General features: G+C 42.8%; 1 protein-coding gene across 1 annotated transcript in view; it reads left to right on the forward strand.

The window, feature by feature from the left end:
• LOC124595986 (calpain-9-like) overlaps positions 1 to 19,032 on the forward strand; it is a 1,013,088-nt gene that overhangs the window by 940,157 nt on the left and 53,899 nt on the right. The window contains exon 6 of the mRNA XM_047134930.1: positions 9,234 to 9,408. Coding sequence (XP_046990886.1) covers positions 9,234 to 9,408 — 175 coding nt within the window. The remainder of the gene's footprint in view (positions 1 to 9,233; positions 9,409 to 19,032) is intronic.

A 19,032-nucleotide genomic window follows, 5' to 3' on the forward strand; every position in this document is an offset into this window, starting at 1 on the left:
AGCACTCAGTGTTGTCACCATAGTATTTATTACAATCGAATGATCTGGACCTCTTGCTCTCATCACGTTACAATTTTTTTAAACTCTCCTAACACATAGAAGAGCCCGCCTTCAACTGACGTGGCTGCTTTTATGAAGGTGGCTTGTGACGTCTTTCTTATGGCGTCAAAGAAGTCCTACGTCAGAATTACGTCCTGGCTTATGAATCAAATGATCATTTGTACAATCGGTGACAGTGGAGGCAAATTTGCAGTATGGTTCAGTGGATCAAAAATATTCGGGGACTTCAACAGATTGCAGGTACGGTTTGCATGTAAATAAGCGTTAAAACATAAAAAACGAAAATCATTAGAAAAGTAGATGAGAATTTCCTATAATCATATATTCAGAAACCTGTTTGAGAAATAGCGCATTTTGCTTGTGACGAGTAATGTGTAATACTCGTTGGTACAGATGACTCAGTGTTCTCAAGAGATGCCATAGTAAATTACTACCACACGTACATGTGAGCAGACGCAAATCCTTGAGTTGTCATGAAAGTGAGGCATAAGGATCGCTTCAGCATCAACGAATGGAGAAGAATTGTTGGTGACAGATTCGTAGGGCCATACACTTTACCAAACAGATTAACAGATGTTGTGTATCATCGATGTATACGCTGTGAACTACTACATCTGTTGGCTAGTGCCAAATCGCACCGTAAGGAGCGGTAGCGGCAGTTGCGTTATAGATGGCTGCCTTCACTGGATCTGTGTTTTTTGGTTTGAAGAATCGAAGTCGGCGACAACATTTCAGCGTAATTTCCGTACCAATAACGCTAAAGATCCTCCCTAGTAGCCTACAATTTATGAGTGGCATAAATGTATTGTAGAAACAGGGTACTCGGTAAGATATGGGGAATCATCAGGTCGTCCAAGCACATCTGACGACGTCGTTGAGTGACTGAGACAACGTTTTGTCAAGAGCCCTATGAAATCGACCCGGTGTGCATCTCGCGAACTGCGAATTCCACATACGACTGTTTGGCGTGTGTTGAGAAACCATTTGCATTTGAAATTGTTCAGATTAAGGATCGTACAAGTAATAAAAGACACATAAAATTGCTCGCAAGAACTTCTGTGCGGATATGTCTAATCGATTACATGAGGATGAATATTTCTTGGACAAAACCATTTTTTCTCACGAGACGACTTTTCACTTAAGTGGCAACGTTAACACACATAACTGTAGGATCTGGGGCAGTGAAAATCCACATCAAACATTGTAACATGTTCATGATAGCCCTAAATTGAACGTTTTTTGTGTATTGAGTGAGAGTAGAGTGTACGCCCCCCCCCCTTTTTTTTCGTGAGAGAACTATCAACGACATAGTGTATGTGGGTGTGTTACAACAATTATTGATACCGTAGATCTATGAGGATGACCAAGAACGAAATGTTTACTTCATGCAAGATGGTGCACCACCACACTAACTGGCTGACTTCTGGGATTTTCTGAGTGACCACTTTTCAGGTCAAAGGATTGGTCGTGATGCGCCAATTGCGTGGCACCCACATTTCCCAGACCTGACACCACTCGATTTTTTATGGGGATTCATCAAGTATATCGTCTTTTTACCAGCTATGCCGGATTTTCTACCTGAACTCAGAGCAAGAACTGGCCCCGCCACTAAGAAAGTTACACCTGCACTGCTACAGCGATTTTTGGAAGAAATTGACTTCCGATGGGATGTATGCAGGATAACCAACGGAAGACATATTCAACATCTTTAGTTCAAAGTAAAAAACTTGATGTGTTTCCCTACAAAATAACGCTTAATCCAGCTCTATATCTTCTTCCAATAAATTTATATGAACTTTTAAAGTTGTAAAGTCCTTTTCGAAACACGCTTTATAAAGGAGCGGCAGTGACGGCAAAATAAGGATTCATCTCCGGTCGATAACGCGTGGAGGGGTTGACGACATGCTGACAACAGGTCCCACGATCATAGAGGGCCCAACGTACTGAACTTTTAAAGTTGTAAAGTCCTTTTCGAAACACGCTTTATAAAGGAGCGGCAGTGGCGGCAAAATAAGGGTTCATCTCCGGTCGGTAACGCGTGGAGGGGTTGACGACATGCTGACAACAGGTCCCACGATCATAGAGGGCCCATCGTACTGCCTTTTAGGCAGCAGTCGGATTCTCGGAACAGGCCTAAGTGCAATGCGTGAGTCGTGTTGATGTTATTTCTAACATCTAGTTTTGACCAGTGCTATCTCCTATAGTAATATGACAATTTTAAACACGTCGAAAGATTGAATTTTGATCGTAAATTACAAATCTGTTCATGAGTTTTCTCAAAGCAAATTCTCTCGTAAGTTATCGATGCATTAATATAATTGTTTTAATCACTTAACAGTCTTTTGGATGAAAAAAATATCTGTATCGAGGTAGTTTGACCTTGTACATCGACAGTGATGGTTGAGTTACTTCAGAAAGCCATTCAAAGAAAATTTCGAAAAGGAGATTGAAAAGTACTTTCATATCAGGCTTTGCGGGATTAGTTGACAGAACCTATTATGTCGCTGTGAATACAGGTATGAGGGGGTTTCTAGTTGCAATGAATATTAGTTATTGTTGGGACAGTTTACACAAGAAAAAGAAAATAAGAAAGTTTGAATAATACGAAGAAAATACGAGTAAATACAATAAAAAGATCGACATGGAAAGAGGCAGATAATTTCAAGGAATATCATATAGCAGCCCAAAGTGTCTGTTATGTTATATGAGAGCCATCTTTTACTACGCGAAAATTTAGCTTGTAATGTCCGCCTGCTTAGCTGGGTGGTAAAGTGCTTGCCTCCTATGCAAGTGGGCTCGGGTTCGATTCTCGGCTGGTAGAGTGGTTGTTTTGTTGTCCTTATTATCATTTCATCCTCATCACTGGCACGCAAGTCGCCCAACGTGGCGTCGACTGAAATAAGACTTACACTTGGCAGCCGAACTTCCCCGGATGGGGCCTCCCGGCCAACAGTGGCATACGCTCATTTTTTTCGCTTATAATGAACAAAGGACCTTCATTACCAAGCAGTTAGTTAGCTATATAATGGGTGCTCGCAGTCAATCTTGTATTTTACAAAAGAGCGGAGAATGAGTAGACTGCATTATTTGATCAAAAGTACCCGGACACTTACTAGTGGACATTAACATGTAATGTGTCTACCATTGGCCTGTATGACGACTGTCAGGGGATGCTTTCAATCACGTGTCTAAATGTCTGTCGAGGAATAACAGCTCAGTCTTCCTCGAGACTCAAAACAAGAGAAGGAGTGATGCGGGCGCTGGGATCTGAAGTGAAGTCGACCCTCTAACCCATCCGAAAGGTATTACACAGATTTCACGTCGGAACTACGGGCAGTCGACCCCAACTCAGGACGGTTATTTTCCACGAACCACTGGCTCACAGATGATATTTAAGGGGGTTGCATGTCATGCTGATGCTATCAGTAATGGTGTCCGGACTGTTGCGCTACTGTACGCAGTACACAGTGCTGCAGACGTGTTCATATTTTTTCGTATGTAGTGTTTTCTTAAGTACAATAACTGGTTCGCACCGTGAGCGCGAGTAACAGCCCCACCTACTCCATTCTTCACTGTGCCGCCCCTGGGTAGCCGCGCGATCGGAGGCGCGTTGTGACGGTTCACCCAGCTCCCCCCGTCGGAGGTTCGAGTCCTCTCTCGGGCGTGAATGTGTATGTTATCCTTAGCGTAAGTTAGTTTAAGTAGCGTGTAGGTCGAGTGATCGTACCTGTGGTCTAGGGGTAGCGTCTTTGATTCATAATCAAAACGTCTTCGGTCCCGGGTTCGATCCCCGCCACTGCATTGGCGGCCGAAGACTTCCGGCATAAGAAGTCAGCCTCATTCTGCCAACGGCCTTGTCAAAGGGGGCGGAGGAGCGGATAGAGGTTCAGGGCACTCTCATGTCCTAGGGGTGGGAAATTGCCCCTAAAGGCGGAAGAATCAGCAATGATCAACGACATGAGGATGCAGAAGGCAATGGAAACCACTGCATTAAAGACACGTAACGTGTATCCACAGGACATGTGGCCTGTAATTGAAGAAGTGTCATGATGATCTCTCCATTGGCAAAAGATTCCGGAATAGTCCCCCATTCGGATCTCCGGGAGGGGACTGCCAAGGGGGAGGTTACCATGAGAAAAAGATTGAATAATCAGCGAAAGGATAACGTTCTACGAGTCGGGGCGTGGAATGTCAGAAGCTTGAACGTGGTAGGGAAACTAGGAAATCTGAAAAGGGAAATGCAAAGGCTCAATCTAGATATAGTAGGGGTCAGTGAAGTGAAGTGGAAGGAAGACAAGGATTTCTGGTCAGATGAGTATCGGGTAATATCAACAGCAGCAGAAAATGGTATAATAGGTGTAGGATTCGTTATGAATAGGAAGGTAGGGCAGAGGGTGTGTTACTGTGAACAGTTCAGTGACCGGGTTGTTCTAATCAGAATCGACAGCAGACCAACACCGACAACGATAGTTCAGGTATACATGCCGACGTCGCAAGCTGAAGATGAACAGATAGAGAAAGTGTATGAGGATATTGAAAGGGTAATGCAGTATTAAAGGGGGACGAAAATCTAATAGTCATGGGCGACTGGAATGCAGTTGTAGGGGAAGGAGTAGAAGAAAAGGTTACAGGAGAATATGGGCTTGCGACTAGGAATGAAAGAGGAGAAAGACTAATTGAGTTCTGTAACAAGTTTCAGCTAGTAATAGCGAATACCCTGTTCAAGAATCACAAGAGGAGGAGGTATACTTGGAAAAGGCCGGGAGGTACGGGAAGATTTCAATTAGATTACATAGTGGTCAGACAGAGGTTCCGAAATCAGATACTGGATTGTAAGGCGTACCCAGGAGCAGATATAGACTCAGATCACAATATAGTAGTGATGAAGAGTAGGCTGAAGTTAAAAACATTAGTCAGGAAAAATCAATACGCAAAGAAGTGGGATACGGAAGTACTAAGGAATGACGAGATACGTTTGAAGTTCTCTAACGCTATAGATACAGCAATAAGGAATAGCGCAGTAGGCAGTACAGTTGAAGAGGAATGGAAATCTCTAAAAAGGGCCATCACAGAAGTTGGAAAGGAAAACATAGGTACAAAGAAGGTAGCTGCGAAGAAACCATGGGTAACAGAAGAAATACTTCAGTTGATTGATGAAAGGAGGAAATACAAACATGTTCCAGGAAAATCAGGAATACAGAAATACAAGTCGCTGAGGAATGAAATAAATAGGAAGTGCAGGGAAGCTAAGACGAAATGGCTGCAGGAAAAATGTGAAGACATCGAAAAAGATACGATTGTCGGAAGGACAGACTCAGCATACAGGAAAATCAATACAACCTTTGGTGACATTAAAAGCAACGGTGGTAACATTAAGAGTGCAACGGGAATTCCACTGTTAAATGCAGAGGAGAGAGCAGATAGGTGGAAAGAATACATTGAAAGCCTCTATGAGGGTGAAGATTTGTCTGATGTGATAGAAGAAGAAACAGGAGTCGATTTAGAAGAGATAGGGGATTCAGTATTAGAATCGGAATTTAAAAGAGCTTTGGAGGACTTACGGTCAAATAAGGCAGAAGGGATAGATAACATTCCATCAGAATTTCTAAAATCACTGCGGGAAGTGGCAACAAAACGACTATTCACGTTGGTGTGTAGAATATATGAGTCTGGCGACATACCATCTGACTTTCGGAAAAGCATCATCCACACAATTCCAAATACGGCAAGAGCTGACAAGTGCGCGAATTATCGCACAATCAGCTTAGCAGCTCATGCATCGAAGCTGCTTACAAGAATAATATACAGAAGAATGGAAAAGAAAATTGAGAATGCGCTAGGTGACGATCAGTTTGGCATTAGGAAAAGTAAAGGGACGAGAGAGGCAATTGTGACGTTACGGCTAATAATGGAAGCAAGGCTAAAGAAAAATCAAGACACTTTCATAGTATTTGTCGACCTGGAAAAAGCGTTCGACAATATAAAATGGTGCAAGCTGTCCGAGATTCTGAAAAAAGTAGGGGTAAGCTATAGGGAGAGACGGGTCATATACAATATGTACAACAACCAAGAGGGAATAATAAGAGTGGACGATCAAGAACGAAGTGCCCGTATTAAGAAGGGTGTAAGACAAGGCTGTAGCCTTTCGCCCCTACTCTTCAATCTGTACATCGAGGAAGCAATGATGGAAATAAAAGAAAGGTTCAGGAGTGGAATTAAAATACAATGTGAAAGGATATCAATGATACGATTCGCTGATAACATTGCTATCCTGAGTGAAAGTGAAGAAGAATTAAATGATCTGTTGAACGGAATGAACAGTCTAATGAGTACACAGTATGGTTTGAGAGTAAATCTGAGAAAGACGAAGGTAATGAGAAGTAGTAGAAATGAGAACAGCGAGAAACTTAACATCAGGATTGATGGTCACGAAGTCAATGAAGTTAAGGAATTCTGCTACCTAGGCAGTAAAATAACCAATGACGGACGGAGCAAGGACATCAGAAGCAGACTCGCTATGGCAAAAAAGCCATTTGTGGCCAAGAGAAGTCTACTAATATCAAATACCGGCCTTAATTTGAGGAAGAAATTTCTGAGGATGTACGTCTGGAGTACAGCATTGTATGGTAGTGAAACATTGACTGTGGGAAAACCGGAACAGAAGAGAATCGAAGCATTTGAGATTTAGTGCTATAGACGAATGTTGAAAATTAGGTGGACTGATAAGGTAAGGAATGAGGAGGCTCTAGGCAGAATCGGAGAGGAAAGGAATATGTGGAAAACACTGATAAGGAGAAGGGACAGGATGATAGGACATCTGCTAAGACATGAGGGAATGACTTCCATGGTATTAGAGGGAGCTGTAGAGGGCAAAAACTGTAGAGGAAGACAGAGATTGGAATACGTCAAGCAAAGAGGTTAGCACAGGAAAGGAATTCGTGGCGGGCCTCATCAAACCAGTCGGTAGACTGATGACCAAAAAAAAAAAAAAAAAAGAAAAAAAAAAGGCCGAGGGACCAATGACCTCAGCAGTTTGGTCCCATAGGAACTTACCACCAACACCACCACCACCACTACTTCAGTGTTGCCACTACACATCATGGCACCTAACGTTCTCCAGGCACTCGCCGAACGTGAACTCTTCGATCGGATTGTCAGAGTACGGCGTAAATCAGAACAGAGACTCTCGTTTCCTCTGATCCACTGACCAGCGGCGTTAATGTTTGCATCACATCAAGCGTCGCTTAGTACTGACTGCAGAGATGTATGTCTTATGAGGAGATACTTGACAGTTTTAAGCCATTCCTTTTAACTACCTACGCAGAGTCACTGTACCGGCTGGACCGCTGGTAGCCCTTTGGAACTCACGAGTGATTCCTTCCGCTGATTCATGCGAATTTTTGCAAGCTTACTTCGCAATGCTCGAGGGTCCCTATCGTCATTATACGAGATCTGCCTGTTCTTGGTATAAGTATGGTTATTCCTTCGTGTTTCGACTGCACAGCCATATCGCCAATAGTCGACTTGGGCAGATTTAGAAGGGTCGAAACGTATGTGAGGTATGGGGAACTCCAGTGACTAGTCCACGTTGGAAGTCACTGAGCTCTCGTGAAAGACCCATAATGCTGTTACTGCATGTCTACTGATGACACAATACCTGATTTTACACTGACTGGTCCATCTCTCCTGACATCCAGTGGTCAACTCCACATTAGATAGGGCTGTCTGGATACGATTGACTAGATCTACATCTACATCTACATGTACAAAGTTTCTCCGCAAGCCAGCGTACGGTGTGTGGTGTAGGGTACCCAGTACCACTACCAGCCATTTCCTTTCCTGTTCCACTAGCAAATAGATCGAGGGAAAAACGACTATCTATATAAGTCCAAATGAGCCCTAATTTCTCGTATGTTGTCTTTGTGTACCTTACGCGCAATGTATGTTGGTGACAGTAGAATCGTTCGGCAGTCACCTTCAAATGCCGATTCTCTACAGTTTCTCAGTAGCGTTTCTCGGAAAGAACGTCGCCTCCCATTTGAGTCCCCGAAGCACTTGTGTTCCCGTAACACTTCCGGTTGTTCGAACCTGTCGGTAACGAATCTAGTAGCCCGCCTCTGAATAATCTTCCGATGTCTTCCTACGATCCGACGTGGTACGGATACCAAACAGTCGAGCAGCGCTCAAGGATAGGTCGCACCACCGTCCTATATGCTGCCTCTTTTAGAGGCGAACCACTCTTCACTAAAATTCTCCCAATAAGCCGAAATCGGCCATTCGCCTTCCATACGATAGTCCTCACATGCTCTTTCCATCTCATACCGCTTTTCAACGTCACACCCTGACATTTCAACGCTTTGGCCGTGTCCAGCATGTCACTAGCAATAGAGAATCCGAACATTACAGGTTTCTTCTTCCTAATTATCCGCATTAACTTACATTTTTCCATAATTAGGGCTAGCTGCCATTCGTTACACCAACTGGAAATTTTATCTAAGTCGTCTTTGTATCCTCCTCCAGTCACTCAACTTTGACACCTTACCGTACACGACAGCATCATCAACAGACAATCGCAGATTAATCCCACCCTGTTTATCTGTAAAGAGAACAACAGCGGTCCCATCACACTTCCCTGGGACACACCTGACGATACCCTGCTCTCTGATGAACACTGGCCATCGAGGACTACATACTTCGTTCTATTATTTAAGAAGTCTTCGAGCCACACACGTATCTATTAATTTATTCCATAAGCTCGTACCTTCGTTAACAGCTTCCAGTGGGGCACCGTGTCAAATGCTTTCCGGAAATCTAGAAATATGGAATATGTCAGCTGCCCTTCATCCATAGATCTCAGTCTATAATGTGAGAACAGGGCAAGCTAAGTTCGGCAGGACCGATGCTTTTTAAAACCATGCCGATTCGTGGGCGTAAGCTTCTCAGTCTCAAGAACATTTATCCATATTGAAACTGAGAATATCTTCAAGGATTCTGCAGCAAGCAGAAGTTAGGGGTATGGTCTGTAATTTTGCGGGTGCGTTCTTTACTCTTCTTATGTACTGGAGTAAGCTCTGCGTGTTTTTTAGTCGCTTGGGACTTGGTGCTGTGCGAGAGAGTCAGAACAAATGCAAGCTAGACGGTGTGTATTAGGAGCTGGCACGTGTCTGCCGCAGGCTGTACGGCAGCTACGAGAGCCTGCAGCAGGGCAGCGCGACGCGGGCGCTGCAGGACCTGACCGGCGGCATCGTGCAGAGCTTCGCGCTCTGCTCGCAGGACCGCTACCTCACCTTCCAGGTGCTCAACAGCGCCGTGCCGCGCTCCAGCCTGCTCGTCGCCAGCATCAACCCCGTGAGTACCCGCCGCCGCCCTCTCCACCTTCACTTCTCAAAAGCGTTTTCAGTGTCCTCACTGGTGTACACGGAGACTCTGAAGTGCAAGACACTAATTATTTTATCCCTATTATTTGGAGAACACAGTAGCTGTTTTCGAAAATTACGCTTTAGGAAATACTGCAACCAGCCACAAGCTTTTTTCTTATATGATTTATCGTACCATTACTAGTTTCTGCCCTGAGGCCAACGTCAGATGGTAGCGTTGACTTCTTTGCAAGTTTTACATTTGCGTCCTAAAATGCAGGGTGACTTTTTCCACCGTGTACAAAACTACGGGGATCGATCGATGAGAGGACACGCGACAGAAAAGGTCTAATGAGCTTACGTCAGGAAAAGCATGGTTTTCATGCTAGACACCATTTATTCTATCACACAGTGTTACAGAGACTGCAGGCTGATACGCGCTGTACCATGCAGTTACAGTATGTGCTGAAAATGGTTTCCATGTGCCTCAACTACTGCCTGTACACGCCGTAGCCTGTTCCATCTCGTATCTTTACATCGGCCACGCTGCATCCGAACAGTCTCAAAGGCATACTCAATACGCTGCTCCAGTCTCTCCATATCTGGAATGGCCTCTGCATACACGATACTTTTGAGGTGGCCCCATAACCAGAAATCGTACGGGTTGATATCTGGTGAAGGAGCAGCCCGTGCAACTAGACGCCCTCGTCTGGAGCAGAGAAGCCACCATTGAGATGCGTCCGTACGTTAACGAGAATTGGGCTGGAGCACCATCATGTAGCAGCTACATAACCCTTAGAATCATCAGTGGCACTTCTTCCAGCAGGGGAGGCAAAGTCACCCGCAAGAAACGCCAATAGTTCGGGGCTGTTAGGTGACGTGGAAGGAAGACTGGTCCCAAAATACGGTCGCCAATTATCCCGGCCCACCCGTTCCGGCTGCACCCATGCTGGTGATACGCTGTCATCATACCATGGCGGTTCTGCATACTATACCACAGATGACTCCTATGAAAATTGAAGATACAAATCCGCATAAAGGTGGCCTCATCGGTGAACAGGATGGATGAGTCAAATCCCCGAATCGTGGTTGACTGGCGAAGAATCCGTGACAAAACTGTTCCAGATGAGTAAAGTCTGTCACTAGCAAGCCCTGAACACGCTGTGAGTGATAAAGGTTGTAACAACTGTCATGGAGAATGTTCCACACGGTCGTCTGGATTACCCTGTACCGGTACTGACACGCATGCCGCCTTCCACAATGTTAATCACATTTTCCTCCAAGTCTGATGTCCGAACATTCGGGTATGTCTTTCATGATTTCCTGCTTCCTGAAACGACCCTGTCTCAGACAAACAGCGAAACACGGTTCCATACATTGAACACGATGGTTGTTGTCGGGGGAGAGAGGTCTCGTGACACAATCTTGCTGTCCACCGCCCGTTGCCATTTGCTTTTCCGTAAGTAAACACCATGTTGCCAAGCTCTCGATTCGAATACGCTGTATCACATCCACTACAAGGTAAGTCAGGAAGAGATGTGAATCGGATACATTACCAATTATAACGGCAGGAGAGTGCCCTAGGGCATGACGTATGTGGAACAGTACCACCGTCTAGGAGGCATAGTGTAACTGTGGCTACATGGTACAGTGCACATTAGACCGCAGTCTCTGTGACAAAGTATAAGTGAATAAATGGGCTCTAGCACGGAAACCATGTTTTTCCGGATATAAGTTCATCAGACCTTTTTTGTTCCGTATCCTCTCATCGATCGATCCCTACAGTTTGTGCACGGTGGGGAAAATCACCCTAACAAAGAACACGTGATACATGGTTTACAAGAGGTTTTAAATTTGCGACCCAAAATACAACAAAGTTTTTGTGATTACATAGTTTCACACTTATATATGCCCTATACGTTTTACTTACTTCCTGAATATATATATATATATATATATATATATATATATATATATATATATATATATATATATATATATATATATTACAATCAAGTGCCACAAGACAAATTGCCTATTGTGACAACCCATGGGAAAATCGTACAAGTACCACATTTTAAGTACCTGGGAGAAATCATCCAGCCATCAGGGATCAACCTAAAGGCCAACGTGGAACTATTATAACAAAAAGTCCATATCCATTAACGCAAAATTGGGGCACTACAACACTGTCGTACTTCCGGAGGCACTGTATGCATTTGAAACAACACAAATAGGTGGGCAAACTGAAATCAAAGAAATAGAGAAATAAGAAAGGAAAATTCTCAGGAAAATTTTTGGCTCGAAACAAGAGCAAGGAATCTGGAAGAAGAGACCAACATCAGAATTATATAAATACACAGACAAGATTACGGATACAATAAGGAAAAGAAGAATGCAGTTCTACGGACATATCCACAGGATGAATGAAAACAGAATTTCAAAGCGAATTCTTAAAGTCATCAACTCAGGCAAGAAGTTGAAGAGCACCTCAGACAAGCACACACAACAGTAAACGATGCAGAAAATAGAACTGAATTCAGGAACATCATCAAAAAACATAAATTTGACACCACAACACAGAAGAGACCAGGATGCAAATGGACAGCGGAGCGAAAGAAACAACACAGTGAACACATGAAGAAAATTTGGGCTAAGAAAAAACACAATCAATCATCATAAAGGAATTCAAGTTCAAACGCTCTCTTAATTGGGAATAATCGAAAATAATAATAATAATAATAATAATAATAATTACACTCAATTATTATCCACGGACTGAAGTACATACAAGAAGGCGGATACATTTGTTTACATCGGCTGCTGATTTGATGAGCCAACGAATGTGATATGTGTACAGATATGGCACATCTCTGGAGATGTGCCAGATACTTCTTGATAATACAGATAATTTTATACAGTTAAACATTTAATTATTTACTTTTGAAAGACTCTGGTAATGGCCAATGAACAATTTTGTCTCTGCTTGTTAATATTATTTCTATCATTTCAAATTATAGGAGTCGTATGAAATTTTGAAGATAAATTTGGTTTCTTAATATTAATTGATCATCCAGTAACAAGTCGGGTTTACTGTGAATGTCGTTGTATATTTCTAATTTCTCTAACAAATTCATCTGTACTTCTGTTTCGACAAAATGTAATACCTCTAAGTTTTCTTCGAAGCTTACCTCTGAGCTTCCGTATTGGAGCAAGTGAGTAGCGAAAGTTGACTTATTTAGCTTGTTGAACCTGGGAGCATCCATATGTTCTCTCCTACCAGTTTTGCCAGTGTAAAGTTTGTGGCATTGTTGTATTTTAGGACACAAATGTAAAACTTGCAAAGACGTCAACGCTACCTTCTGACAATGGGCTCAGGCATGATGCTACAATAAAATCACTTCAAAATGTGTGGCTGGTTGTAATATTCCGTACAGTGTAATTCAAGATAGTAAATTTAAATTAAATGAAAATAATTTATTGTGTTACCCACTATCTAGGTTTCGCTGTTCTATTGATCAGAAAAATATATTTCAGGGAAACGCTCTTTTGTTGTGTTTAGGTGGAAACTATGTCTGCAGTAAAATATTACTTTTGCCCTTTAAACATTGTTTTGAAGACGATGGTGCCGAAAAGAACACGTGAGCACCATGGCACTCATATCAATAATCTTAATAGAAAGTAACTCTAGTACACACCTAATGCAGTCTTCAAACATATCAGTCGATACCTTGAATTATTTTTCACTTTTACAACGACCTGCTCATATAGCGTAATGCGCAGAGCTTTAGCTTGCGAGAGTGGGAGTTGAGTCAGGTGAGGATCGAATCCGCGTGTCTGAATGACGACCGTGGCTTGTGCACCAGCCACAATGAGGGTGGTTTTTAAGGCGCACTTCTACCTTCATTTAGGTGAATGCTGGGCTGGTCGTCATTTTCTGCCTCAGAAACGGCAACACGCAAACAGCTAAAATTCGATAACAGCAGGCGCACTCGACTTGCCTCCAGCAGGTTACTCCGACAACTGTGGCATCAAATAGCTAAATAAGATAAAGAGCCAAACTTGAGCACAGCGGAGCACGTAAGTAAACAGTGGCGATGCTCTGACGAGAAATAGTAGTTCTCATTATTTACAACATGTAAAGCCACATCGCAGTAATGGAGATTCTCTAAGATTTTTGACTATACATTTTTTTAAAATTATTTCATGTTGAAATATGTTCCTAATATTCTTGAAATGCATATGGCCAAGAGAGAGACTTCCTATATACTTCGACAGACTGTTTTCTACAGTTTACATTCTCACTCAATGCTACCTAAAGATTTTTACTATGGTTTGGTTGGGTGATTGCTAATCACCAAGGAGTATGAGAAGCACTGCTTCGCGAAAACTTTCACTCATCAGTTTCTGTTACGACATGAATGTCACTTGGTTTTTTAAAGTTCGATTTGAGGTCCGGATTTTGCGGCCACCTTGGCGCTGAACGAACGTCATCGTTCACATATGCCATGACAAAAGCGACATTGTGCGAGACATTTTACTTTTCACTTTGAAACAAAGTGTATCAAACGCAGTTTTATCACACACATTGCTGAAATCAACCAGTGTTAAATTGGTTGCCTCCCATCTGTCTATTAACTCTCTATGATCGACTATCATTTTATTAACCTTGTGTTTAGCTGTGGAGCTCTCACATTTATCGTCGATTAAGTGACAGTAACTTGTAAGTAAGTTGAAAAATGAACTTCAAACCATTTGATATCAATTATATGATGACAGCCTTTAAGTATATTTTTTCTTGGCGAACAGGCTGAATTAAGTTTTTCTTCCCACTCTGTATGAAATTTAATAGTGACGAGAGAGAAACTAAACATGCCAGTAAGAACCAGAATAATAACTTCAGCTTCGTTTTTCCTTCTTTCTTTATTCATTTATCGTGAGTGTGCATGCTCCATCATTACATACAACCTCAGAACAGACTCTCATGAAGTCTTTAGTAATGAGTTTGTAATAACACGTTTTAATAAAACGCATTTGTAGAAGTGCTGACTTGTGGTGTTGGTGATGACTAGTAATTTGTCGCAGCTTGAAACATGGGTGGTGTCGATAAAAAGTAGTTTACTGCGTTCTACGGAAACTAGATAAACAGCAACACACTTTGCTTTTCATATGATGAGACAGTGCAGTGTTCTCCACGGGACTTGAAGTACTGACACACCGTATTCAATAGAACAGGCAGGCCAGGTTTTGGCGGTGAGCACATTTTGTGTCATTCTGGTCGACAGTTCCCTATATTCCTCGTAAGGTTAAAGTGTTGGATTCCGCTTGAATTCTCTGTCTGTAGAGTCTCGCTTATTCGTCTAATGTCATCCGTGGAGCAAGAGGGGCCTTTTCTTTGAAAGTACGTTGAGCATGTGCAGTGCAGTAAGCGTGAGAGTGGAGTCCCAAATTTTACGATCTTTTCTGCTTTTTCTGCCTTGTAATTGTTTCGTGACCATCGTTATTTACTATTAATTATTTGTGTTGACGAAATACGGAAATATTATAAATCGAGAAAATTATTTCATTAGTAAGTTTTGGAAGATATTTCTAAAAAAAATTGCATCACGGGTGTACTAATGTAATGAAGTGGGAACCTGTAAATCTCTTCCATCTTGTAACCCAGCATTTCCAGACAAAACAAATAAAAACCGGCCACACAGTCACGATTGCCGTTCTTCATCAACGATGCGTATGAAATTCATTGCCGCGTTGAGATATCTTCGCAGCAAAAACATGCAGTTATTTATTCAACGAACTGTAGGGGCAGTCAGTGCACGCCTGTGAGTTCGGCTGCACGCCTAACAGCTGTGCACGCTTGGTTGCGGGCGAGTCAGTGAGGAAGCTGAAGAGGTGCGCGGAGAAACATCACGAGTAAAAATTAGTGGCTGTTGAGAACGTTAGGAATCACGAATAGTATACTAACTAAGACAGAGAAAAGGCTTCGTATAACAGTGTTAGTATCAAGAGTTTGATGTCTTCTCATAAAGTTGTCAGTTATCTACTCTCCAGAAAACACATTGTAACGAAAAAGAAACTGGTATGGGCATGCATATTCAAATACAGAGATACCTAAACAGGCAGAATACGGCGCTGCGGTTGACAACGCCTGTCTAAGACAACAAGTGCCTGGCGCAGTTATTAGATCGGTTACTGCTGCTAAATAACAGGTTATCAAGAGTTAAGTGAGTCTGAACGCGGAGTTATAGTCGGCGCACGAGCGATGGGACACAGCATTTCCGAGGTAGCGGTGAAGTGGGAATTTTCCCGTATGATCATTTCATGAGTGTAGCGTGAATATCAGGAATCTACTAAAACACCAAATCTGAGACCCGATAAAGATCCTGTAAGAATGGGACCAACTACGACTGAAGAGAATTGTTCAACGTGACAATGCAGATTTCAATGCTGGGACACCAACAAGTGTCAGCGTGCGAACCATTCAACGAAACATCATCGATATGGGCTTTCGGAGCCGAAGGCCCACTCGTGTACCCTTGATGACTGCACGACACAAAGCTGTACGCCTCGCCTGGGCCCGTCAACACCGACATTTTACTGTAGATGACTGGAAACAGGTTGCCTGGTCGGACGAGTCTCGTTTCAAATTGTGTGAAGTGGATGGACGTATGCAGACAACCTCATGAACCAATCGATGGACCCTGCATGGCAGCAGGGAATGTTCAAGGTGGTGGAGGCTCTGTAATGGCGTGTGGCGTCTGCAGTTAGAGTGATATGGGATCCCTGATACGTCTAAATACGATTCTGACAGGCGACACGTACGTAAGCATCCTGTCTGATCACCTACATCAATTCGTGTCCATTGTGCATTCCGTCGGACTTGGGCAATTCCAGCAGGACAACGCGACACCCCACACGTCTAGAATTGCTGTAGAGTGGCTCCAGGAACACGTTCTGAGTTTAAACACTTCCGCCGACCACCAATCTCGTCAGACATGAACATTATTGAGCGTAACTGGGATGCCTTGCAACGTGCTGTTCAGAAGAGATCTCCACGCCCTCGTTCTGTTACAGATTTATGAATAGGCCTACAGAATTCATGGTGTCAGTTCCCTCCAGCACTACTTCAGACATATGTTGTTCTCGAGTCTATGTAATGTCATGTTGCGGCACTTCTGTGTTCTCGCGGGGGCCCTACACGATATTTGGCAGGTGTATCAGTTTCTTTGGATCTTCAGTTTGTAATAACTGCTGTTAATAAGCGAGTAGGTACACGAACACTGTTACAAATTTTAGAGGAAATGAGTCTGAAAAAAAAATCCAGTAATGTGATTAAACAAGCCTTAACCAACGCAACACCCAAGGTCAAGTTCAGAGGAAAGCTTTCAGAGGCCTTCGAGATTTAAACCGGAGTGAGACAGGATGACTGACTTTCCTCTTCGCTCTTTAACTATGCACTTGATAAGGTGATCGAGTGTCGATGAGAAATTAAAGGAGTGGTGGAACACGAATGGGGTGCAAGAAAAAAGAATATTGGTGGACTGTCTACCATTCGCAGATGACAGTATGATATTGTAGGAACGATTAGAAGAGGCGGCTAAACAAATCACGTAATTACTGAGACAAGCGACTAAAGCAGGCGAACAGATCCCTATCGAGATGGCACAATATATGACAGAGTTCGAGACAACTACTATATGGACGAAAATAGAAGGAGGAAAAATTCAGAAGGTGGAGAGATTGCAACACCTGAGGGAATGGATAGAAACTGGGCTGACAGAAACGGAAGAAATATGAGCACGAATACAGAAAATGAATTTGGAATGCAAATTAACTATGTGAGTCTATGATGAGACCAATATTTAGATCAATTTAAAACAGAGACATTAGGAGACAGTGATCTGCACTGAAGCCTTACACGCAGAGAATCTCTTAACCTGGTAAGGACAGGAGTACTTAAGAGACTAGAACTGGTGGAACGAAAGGTTCTTAGGAGGATATTGGGACTTCGAAGAACAGAAGATGGTCAGTTTAGAAGACGAGCGATTCAAGAACTGACACAAAGATAATCTCGGACATCATCAGGAAAAAGAGGAACGTGTTCTTCAGACACGTCCTTAGAACGGACCAAGTGAGGTTAACCCAGCAAATACTACAGTTTCTGGAAAACAGAGTGAAAGAATATTGGACAAGGAGAAAGAGCAGAATCTAAGATGACGTGAATTAACGTGGTCCTAAGATGACCAACACGAAAAGAGGAAGAAACGAAGTCACGTGGTGATTAGGTGCTAGACATGGGCTCGAGAAGAGTCGGATTCTAATCCAGATAAGAATTTGCGGGGTTTCTCTCAGTTACTTTAGGCTGATGGGACCGTACCTTTCAAATGGACTCGGCCATTCTGGAGTCTCGCTCATGTCGAATTTGAACGTCGCCAATGACATCTTGATGTGCAAGTTTCTGTATGTTCGTCCTTGTGCCAGGAGGTCTGGGGGATTACGGCCGTTCACTGTTGTAAGAAGTGAAACACCTACAGCCGCCTGTTGACAGTTGATGGTTGGAGAGACATGACAGTTACAGGTAGCCTGCGTAAAACAGCTGTTGGCCACTGATGCATCGTATATATGGATCGTGATAACACCTTCGGCATCAATTAAGGCCTGAAGATGGAGTACTGAAGTAGCTACAGAATAAATGAGAGCATAAGAACAGCTGTGGGTGTTTCATTTCTTACAATCTTAATGTGCAGCTTATTGCTCCTTCATTGGCTCTCCTCACAGCTCATTTTACTGGTTATTTTATAGTCCATTACATCACACATTATGCTGTTCATTTTACTGCATATTTTATATCTAATGCACTTAAACATAATTTACTTGTTTTCTTTGCTCCTCATCTCGAGTTATTTAATTGTCCAGTGTACCATATACGTCCAAGTGTTTATGCGAACCGTAAATAAACTAATAAATCAGAATGGACGGGACGTAAAGCCCTATACGGCCTTCTTGTAGATCCGATTAATTTGCTGGAGAGGTGTTCATATGAAAAGAAGCAAGTAATACTGTGTCTGGGATCTAGCACATCTACTATATTGTTCTGGTGTGCTTTGCGCTACATTCAGCACCGATGTTTCTTGCTTCTGAGGCTACAAAGAGGAGTTAATACGATAATGGAAGGAAATGAGAACGAAAAAAACATGTTCAGAGGATCCATGTTGCAGTAATCTACGCAGAGATGAAGAGGCTTACACGAGATAGGCTAGCGTAGAGAACTGCATCAAATCAGTCTTCGGGCTGAAGATCACAACAGCAATCATAGTTTTCTTTAGCAACAATATTCATGAGTGGTGTAGAAAGTCTTGAAAAAATTGCTGCTCGTATGATATCGACTGACTGAACAAACTGATCTGTTGTTCTCTGAAATTCGAACAAGATTGCACACACGGTCTGCGTACACACATCAAAAAAGTTTTGCATCACCCCCGTTCCCAGAACTCCTGAAGATAGTCGTTGACTGTGGATATCGTTTCACAGACGCAGTCCCTTTGATTGTTCAGAGATGCCATTAAACCCGCTCAAAGATGTAAACAACCATGCATGAGCAGCGCCCGACAGTCGA

Source organism: Schistocerca americana, chromosome 2 (assembly GCF_021461395.2).
Source record: "Schistocerca americana isolate TAMUIC-IGC-003095 chromosome 2, iqSchAmer2.1, whole genome shotgun sequence".
Lineage (NCBI taxonomy): Eukaryota > Metazoa > Arthropoda > Insecta > Orthoptera > Acrididae > Schistocerca > Schistocerca americana.